The sequence below is a fragment of the Clarias gariepinus genome, unplaced genomic scaffold (assembly GCF_024256425.1).
Source record: "Clarias gariepinus isolate MV-2021 ecotype Netherlands unplaced genomic scaffold, CGAR_prim_01v2 scaffold_30, whole genome shotgun sequence".
NCBI classification, from domain to species: Eukaryota; Metazoa; Chordata; class Actinopteri; order Siluriformes; family Clariidae; genus Clarias; species Clarias gariepinus.
The window spans coordinates 1,205,433-1,214,223 of record NW_026520997.1 but is presented as its reverse complement, the minus strand read 5'-3'; the positions used below and the strand labels follow the sequence as shown (position 1 = coordinate 1,214,223).

Genomic DNA, 8,791 nt, shown 5'->3' with positions numbered 1-8,791 from the left:
ATGCACAGATAAAATTGTAATTTAAGATAGGAAAGGCCTAGGAAGAATGGATAGAGCTCTCTCTCTCTCTCTCTCTCTCTCTCTCTCTCTCCCAGTGTTTACTCATCCATCAGTCTGTCTATCCATTTAATCGTATCTGCTCACCGGTCTGTATCCATTCATCCGTCTGTGTTGATCTATTTACAAAAACTTCTCTGTCTGTCTATCTATTCATCTATCAGTTTATTCTTCTGTTTAATCTATCTGTCCATCTATTTACAACATCTACCTACCTGTCTGTCATCCATCTTTCCAGTTTTATTTATTTCTATCTATCTATCTATCTATCTATCTATCTATCTATCTATCTATCTATCTATCTATCTATCTATCTAACGATCTCTCGATCTGACTATTGGTCTGTCCATCCATCCATCCATCCATCCACCTAATTTTCTGTCCTTCTACCCCTTCCCCTATGCCCCTCTTTCTCTCCCTCTCCCTTTCTCTCTCTCTCTGTCCATCAATTCATCTTTTGCTTTTCAGACTAGATTTTATTTTCCTTTTTGGTTATGAGAACAGAAACAGAAGCTCCACGCACCGTCCAAGGTGCCACTTTTCTCCAGACGTGGTCTGGATGTGAATTTCACTTCTCCACTTTTGCAGGACGAATCATGTTTAGCATCGTGCTTGTCTGAAGCACACCGTTCATCTGTACAGTTCATGACCGCTCAGATTACTGCTGTAACATCTCCAAACCCACACACTCGCCCTGGTCTCAGCTCTGTGGCGTGTCCTCTGTCCCGACTCTATACGGACATGTGGTCCAACCCCAGGACACAGACACACAAAGCCTGTAAAGCGTCCTCCATCAGGTCCTTACACACCTGCCGGACGACAGATAGAGCTGGAGCAGGTGAGACACATCGAGGACCTGTGGATTAAACAGAATATGATTCATATCGACTGTAACACAAAACAACATGGTATTTAAATGAAGCACGAACCAAATAGAGTTAGATTCATATGAACAATGAATTAAGTCAAATCTGATTTAAATAAACCAATAGTTTTCTTTGAAAAGTGAATCAATTATAATTTTTTTCATATTAATATAATAATATGTTTTAATATTATAATTTATAAATATAATTATAACTTTAACTTTGTATAAATGCAAAAGAACTTGATGTAAATGAACTGTGAGTCAAACAGAATTAGATTTGTATGAACAATGAATCTGATTCAAACGTGCTGTGATTCGAACAGATACATAAATTATATCATTCAAATATAAACATCATTTAAAAAAACAAATCAATGAGATGAAGTGTGACTGACACAATGATAAAGATTCGCGATCGAGTCGAGCTGAGATGTGTGTGTTCTCCTCAGACCCTGAAACACAGGCTGGTTTTTCCTGTTTCTCATTCGGAGCAGTTCAGACGTCTGCTAATGCTCACATAATCCAGCGTCTTCCTCCATCCTGGTGCTTTATGTCCTCAGTAAGGGCGTGTTGGAGTTTTCACAGAGATTAGTTTATCTGAACGCTGGGTTTCACAAAAACCCTCTGCTGAGGAGCGTGGAGTGTAACGCATAAACACTCTGAGTCAAAGAAACACCAGGACATGAGTTACACTTCCGTGAGTTCCTCTTAAACGTGTGAGTGTAAGGGTTAGGGTTAGGGTTAGGGTTAGGTTAGGATTAACTAACCCCAGGCATTAAACCATGTATTTCATGTGTAAGTCAAGTAGAATACAAGTTATTATTATTGTATATAATGTGCTAATTTTACCGCTACAGTAATATGGGAAATATGTCACAAAAATGTTGAACACATATTATTATTATTATTATTATTATTATTATTGTTATTATTGTTATAATTATTATTGTTATTATTATTTTGATCCTAGAAACGACTGAAAACAACAATAAAACACTCTCATGTGAATCTGAGCTATTTCTTTGTCTATGTGGTTCATTTTGACTTTTTTTGCTTAGTCATATTTGTATATTTGGTTAAAATAAAATAAATGGAGTTTATCATATTGCCTGGGTTGGTAAAGGATTTTACACTCTATACTGTAACAACACCGCTATACATGCTTTATACAGCAAAACAAAAAAAGGCTAAAATGAGTTTTAAGGGCTACAAGTAACTCAATCCTTAATGTCTCTCTAAAGTTTCTAAAACATATTTAAAATTCAATTTTAATTAAATTTGAAACTGCAGTGTTTGTGTAATTTTAAAAACAGCAAATATCATGAGAAATAACATCAATACCTATTAAATATAATATTAAAAGTGCGATGACATTACAAACTATAACAGCCTAATAGATTCAATATACAAATACTAAGCAAGAGAGAGAGAGAGAGAGAGAGAGAGTGTGTGTGTGTGTGTGTGTGTGTGTTAGGGACAGAGGTCATCTGCAGTCTCTGTATACACAAAAGTGAATTTTTAACAGGCAAAGGTTATATTTTGTTTGTTTAAGCATAAACAGTTTGTAAACCCGAGATAATATAAAAAAAAAACTGCAGTAAAAAATGCACTGTAAATAAATAAATGTAAATTGCATCACGTGATTCTGGTTTAACATTCATCCTGTCCTTATGACAGAAACGTTAATGGACTGAATCAGTAACTCTTTTAATCATCTGTCTCCATCTGGTGGCCATTAACAGGTACTACAGGGCTCCAGGAGAGGCCAGCAGCTCCAACCAACACTGTATTTAATTACCAATGAGATTTAAATGATTACATAAATATGATCCTGTCTTTTATTTCTATGAGATTTGAACAGGACCCCACCTGCTCAGTCCATATCTCTGCTCCTGAAATTATTGCATGTGTTTTGGACCTGGGATTGCGTAGAAACATTCCGTCAGATATTCTTGTTTTTATTCATTTAAAGTTTGTTACTTTTTCTTTTGCAGGCGATATATATTTAACTTTTTTGACGACAAATGTATAATAAATGCAATCTTTATAACTGCTTTTTTTATTTATAAATGTAGCTTTATACTACATTCTATTTTCTTTTATTTAATAATGACCATGAGATTTTATAGTACAGTATAAGTTTTTTTTTTAAAAACTCCAAAGCTAATAGAATTTAATATTTGAGTCACATGTAATACTTTTTTAGTTTCCACTTCTTGGTGCTTTTTTTTTTTTTTTTTAATTGTTTTTGTTACCTTTTGCTCCTTTTATCCTCCCTGCCTGTGTTGTTTAAATTGTGTGTATTGTTTTCAACAAAAAAATTGTACATGGTGAAATGCATGAATCTGTCTCCCCCTGCTGGCGCACTGCAGTTCCAGCATGTACCTGTGTCTACGTGGCGTCATAGCCGCGCTCTCATTGGCTGAAATGGGTCACTAGTGTTTAAATGAAGGTCAAAGAGAAAAAAGAAAGAAAAGATGATTCTGTTTTATGGAAAACATTTTATTAGTTCTTTTTTGTGGTGTACAGTAGTCTGTAAATGTTCTGGTGCTGCAGTGGTGTGTGTGTGTATGTGTGTGTGTGTGTGTACATACAAATAAACAGTGAAAATAATAAAGAGCTAAGCTAATGCCGTTGTGACGCCTCCCGGCTCTACTTGTAGAACTCGTGCTCCTGCTCGTCCTTCTTGATGACCGTCTTGTACGCCTTCTCGAAATCCTTAGCCAGGACGATATAACGGTTCTCACGCACAGCCAGCATACCAGCCTGAGACACACACACACACACACACACACACACACAGCTGTGATGACATGCATGACATGAGAGAAACATTCCTCCTGTAACAGTACACAGCTACACATCTCATTCAAGCCCCCCCGCCCACACACACAGGTGTTAAAGCCTCTGTGTGTGTGTGTGTGTGTGTGTGTGTGTGTGTGTGTGTGTGTAATGCTTCACACTCACCTCCTGGCAGATGGAGTTAATATCCGCTCCAGAGATCTTGTCAGGTCGGGCAACGTCTACACACACAGGGTTAAGGAAAACAGACAAATACACACACACACAGAACACCAGAAACACTGGTCTGTACAGTGAACACAAACCCATAAACAAGTCATGATTTACACACACACACCCAGGATGAGTTTTGTAAGAAAAATTAAACAAATTATCTTCGTGGATGTGAAAAATAACAAGGAAGAAGAAAGGAAGAAAATAAACGAAAAGAGGGATGGCAGGAGATCAGATATCAAATAAATAAAGAATCAAACCAGGGATGTCTGGAAGTAAAAGAAAACATGACTGAAAAAGGAAAAAAAACAAAAGGAGGCGGAGTTTAAACTGAACAGATGTCAGGAAGTAAGGGAGGAAAGGAGAGGGGGATGAGGAGGTGAAGGAAGCTGGATGAGGACAGGAACCTCAATCTCTGTCTGGAGGAAAGTGTGTGAGATAAGGATACAGTCCTCCAGGTCCACCTCCTCAGACAGGTTCATCTTGCTGGTGATGGTGGAGAAGATGAGGCGTTTCTGTCTGCGGTCCGGCAGAGGGAACTCGATCTTACGGTCCAGACGACCCGGACGCAGCAGAGCCGGGTCCAGAGTGTCGGCTCTGTTAGTGGCCATGATCACCTGTGGGCACGCGCGCACACACACACACACACACACACACACACACACAGTAAGAGTGTGCAACTGATGGATGCCTGGATCCGCTGCAGGAATGAGACAATTAGAATAAAGTCCAGACTCACTTTCACATTAACGTTCTGATCGAATCCGTCCATCTGATTTAACAACTCCAGCAGGATCCTCTGTACCTCTCGGTCAGCTAGAGAGAGAGAGAGAGAGAGAGGGAGAGGGAGGGAGAGAGAGAGGGAGAAAGGAGAGAGAGACAGACAGACAGAGCCCAGGCATTAATACAGGTTATTATAAAGCGATGCTCTCCCTCTCTCTCTCTCTCTATAAACTGAGTGAATAAGTGTATACACACCTCCAGTCTGTGCGTCGAAGCGTTTGGTTGCGATGGCATCGATCTCATCGATGAAGATGATGGCAGGTGCGTTCTCTTTGGCCAATCGGAAGACGTCTCTGACCATCCGTGGCCCCTCCCCCAGGTACTTCTGTACAAACTCGGAGCCCACGACACGGATAAACGCCGCTTAGGACAGACACAGGACAAGAAGACGAGATGAGAAACCTGTCTGCCCACCTGTCTGTCTGTCATTCATGCCTACTGATCTTCTGCATTTCTTCTTGGATAGGAACGTCTACCAAATGTCTAAATGTAAATGTCTGGCTGTACGTACCTGTCCATTTCTACGTCACCTGTCTCTACCTGTCTCTACCTGTCCGTCTCTACGTCAACTGCCTGCCTGTCCATCTATGTCAACTGTCCACATTTGGCAGACGCTCTTATCCAGAGCGACTTAAATTTTTTTTTAAATCTCATTACAGTATTCAGTATTTCTACCCGTCCATATTTCCGCACATGTCTGTCCATCCTCACATCATTACCTGTATTACTGCCTACCGTGGCTGCCTGTGTGTGTGTTTATACCTGATGGTCATTACCATGTGATGTGCAGTGTGTGTGTGTGTGTGTGTGAGATTAGCGTACCTGTAGTGTGGTGAGCCACGGCTTTAGCCAGCATAGTCTTCCCGCAACCTGGGGGGCCGTACATCAGCACTCCCCTCGGAGGGTCGATACCAATCTGCGGAAAAACACACACACACTTTAACATGGACGATTCCATCCGGATGCATCTGGAAGCTCAAATGCCGATCAGTCGTCATGTCGTCAGAAACCCTTCGCCAGACTAGAATTACATCTCTGCTCTGACCTGCTTGTAGAGCTCGAAGTGTGTGAGGGGCAGCTCCACCGCCTCCCGCACCTCCTGCTTCTGGATGTCCATCCCTCCGATATCAGCGTACATCACGTCCGGCTTCTGGTCTGTCAAGTCACACACACACACCTGACGTTACAACACGTCTCGAACATCAGAGAGAAGAATGTCAGGTGAGGACATTAGGGCGGGGCTTGTACCTGAGGTGAGCATCATGATGCTGCTGTCGGCCTCCGGAGGCAGAACGTCCACCAGAGCGTTGCTGTGTTTGTGCAGAGCCACCGAGGCGTTGGGCTTCAGTAGCTCCCGGTCTATAGTGCTCAGGATCCGCACATAGTAATTCGACCCTGAACACACACACACACACGAGATAATTAACCACCATGACACTCATTAGAACTAATTACACCTCACTCTAATATAACATTACTAATCCCAAAATAGAAAACGTTAAAAAAATTTGGAGGTGAAAGACTTTCAGAAAAAAAACAGAATAAATGTGTTACTTAACTTTTTAAAAATATTTTCTGTCATTTTTATCCTCCTCCACAAAGCCAGACGTGTAACATAAACCTGCTCTTTAAACTATACGTTTTGGAGTGAAACTGAAAAGGGTGGAGGAGTCACAAGGGTGCCAAAACTTGCTGAAAGCAAAACTAGTGTTTCAGAAAGTCATGTGGTGAGATTTGCTCCATCTACACGATAAAGGATGAACAATGCCTGTTTTAGCTCCACCCACTCAGTACCCTATAAGGCAGCGTGCGGATCAGAGCCCTGTCTCAGTACCTGTAGTAGAGCCCACGATGGCTGTGTTCTGGTCCACGGCCTCCAGGAACTGCCCGATGACCAGCGGGATGCTCTGAATCCTCTTCACCTCCTCCTGAGCGTGGAGGAACTCCTTCTTCAGGTTCTTCTGCTCATCTTTAATGTACTCCTCCTGCACCTCCAAAAACTCCAGCTCCTGCTGCAGCTTCTACACAAACAGTTAGGTGTGTTAGTAATAATAATAATGTCGTTTCTGAATGACAGCAATTAATGTGCATGCAATTCCCTCCGTTTAGGTGACCAGTCCCAGAGGGTGTATCGGCCTCACACACACACACACACACACACACACACACACACACAGTAACACAAAACGCTATTGATACACCAATCAGGCCAGAGATTAGCACATGAGTTTATCCCACAACTCCATCACTTCTCATATCTCTCTGTTCCTCATGCACGATGTTCCGCAGTCACTCATGTGACATGTACCATGGAGGCGGAGCTAAGCAAGCTAGTCAGTTTACTTGGTGGAGTTGAAGCAGCGGGGGGTTAGATTTACACTACGTTTACACTGTCAGTTAAATGTGACCTAATTCCGCCTCTGTCCATCTTGGCTAGTGTGTAGTGCAAGATGCTCCCTTTAAGTATGGGCGATGTTTCAGATGGTATGGAAAGTGTAAACACTTGAATCGGATATGGGTCATAGTTAAAAGAAACTTTTGAGACGGTCAAAAAGAGCAGATATAGGCAACAAATCAGAATTGGGCATCGAGACCTGCAGTGTAAACGAGGCTTAACATACCTCTAACAATGTATAGTAAAGACTTTAATAAACTATGTATAAAAAAAACAAAACAAACAAACCTTATATCTACTGTACAGATCCTCCAGGTCCTCAGGCTCGGGGGCCAAAAAGGACAAAACAGTCTGAGGTCGTGAGGTTAACATGGCTGGCACATCGTCCTACACACACACAAATGATTATTATTATAATTATTTGAAACAGCTGTAAGGCTACACATCACAGGTTTATATATCAACACAGTCGGTAAAACAATATGTTATGGTTTCTATAGTAACAGCCCAATCAGTGTATCCTCTACTAATAATAAACAAAGGATGGTTAAACTTTATCACGGTTATGGTTTTCTGTAACCTATTTAACAATGATGTAAGGAGCAGGCGGCACGGTGGGTTCAATGCCCGGCTTTCTGTGTGTGTGTGGAGTTTGTATGTTCTCCCTGTGTTTGGTGGGTTTCCTCCGGGTACTCCAGTTTTCTCCCACAGTCCAAAGACATGCAGGTTAGGATAACTGGTGTTCCTAAATTCCCTGCAGTGTGTGAATGAGAGTGAGTGTGTGTGCGGACCGGCGATAAGACAAGACTGGCACATGACCAGGGTGTACCCCGCCTCGTGCCCCAAGTCTCCCTCCTCTACAGGATGAGCGCTATAGAAGATGAATGAAGTAAGGAGTCTCCAGTGTCAGGAGCTTCTGGGCGTTAAAGGATGCAAATGTAAAATACATAAAGGAAGGCAGGCTGGAGTTTAAAACAAAATGTGTAAGAGAAATAATAAAACAGTTGATGATGATGATAACTGTGACTAAGCTTCATCTCTCTCTCTCTCACACACACACACACACACACACACACACACACACACACTACAGGTTACATTAAAACATGTATACAACCGGAAATGTGTGTGTGTACTGTATATATATATATATATAAAATGAGTTACAAATCTGTAGAAATATTTAATTATTCGCTATAAAACTGGAACGACTTGCAAATTGTTATCAAAGCTTAAAATAAACAAAATAAACAAAACACACACACAGCGCCATTTTACCAATAAAACACACTACAATAATCTCTAATCTGCCCTCAGAACGGCTGACAAACAGCTAACATTAGCCGAGATGCTAAGCTAACCGGCTAGCTCTGCTAACGCGCCCGGCATGACTGAGCATTTGCGGGGCTCTGAATGAACCACCGCCGCTGTTCTCTACACGACATCCGCTACAGTCCGCGGTGTGACCCGAACCCATTATTCCGACCCGAGACGAGATGAACCGAAGCGAAATAAACCGAAATAGTCGCGTTAAAGCTGAGGGAGCCAGTGTGAGGAGGTACCTGAGCTCTCTCCACCAGCACTCCGCCGTCCTCCATGTTGGATTTAGACGCGATGACGTCGAGTGACGTCACACGCAGACGCACGCTAAAGAGCGGAACCGTTCAGGATTG

The 8,791-nt window shown here is 41.8% G+C and overlaps 1 protein-coding gene across 1 annotated transcript; it reads right to left on the bottom strand.

Annotated features, from left to right (window-relative positions):
* Nucleotides 1-3,406: 3,406 nt before the first annotated feature.
* On the bottom strand, nt 3,407-8,780 carry psmc4 (proteasome 26S subunit, ATPase 4). The gene is made up of 11 exons (XM_053490724.1): nt 8,681-8,780; nt 7,407-7,505; nt 6,558-6,744; nt 5,972-6,118; nt 5,769-5,878; nt 5,546-5,639; nt 4,919-5,086; nt 4,680-4,756; nt 4,389-4,557; nt 3,893-3,948; nt 3,407-3,691 (listed from the first exon to the last, which is right to left on the bottom strand). The coding sequence occupies exons 1-11, from the start codon at nt 8,714-8,716 to the stop codon at nt 3,578-3,580; spliced, it is 1,257 nt and encodes a 418-aa protein (XP_053346699.1). The 5' UTR covers nt 8,717-8,780; the 3' UTR covers nt 3,407-3,577.
* Between the last annotated feature and the right edge of the window lie 11 nt (nt 8,781-8,791).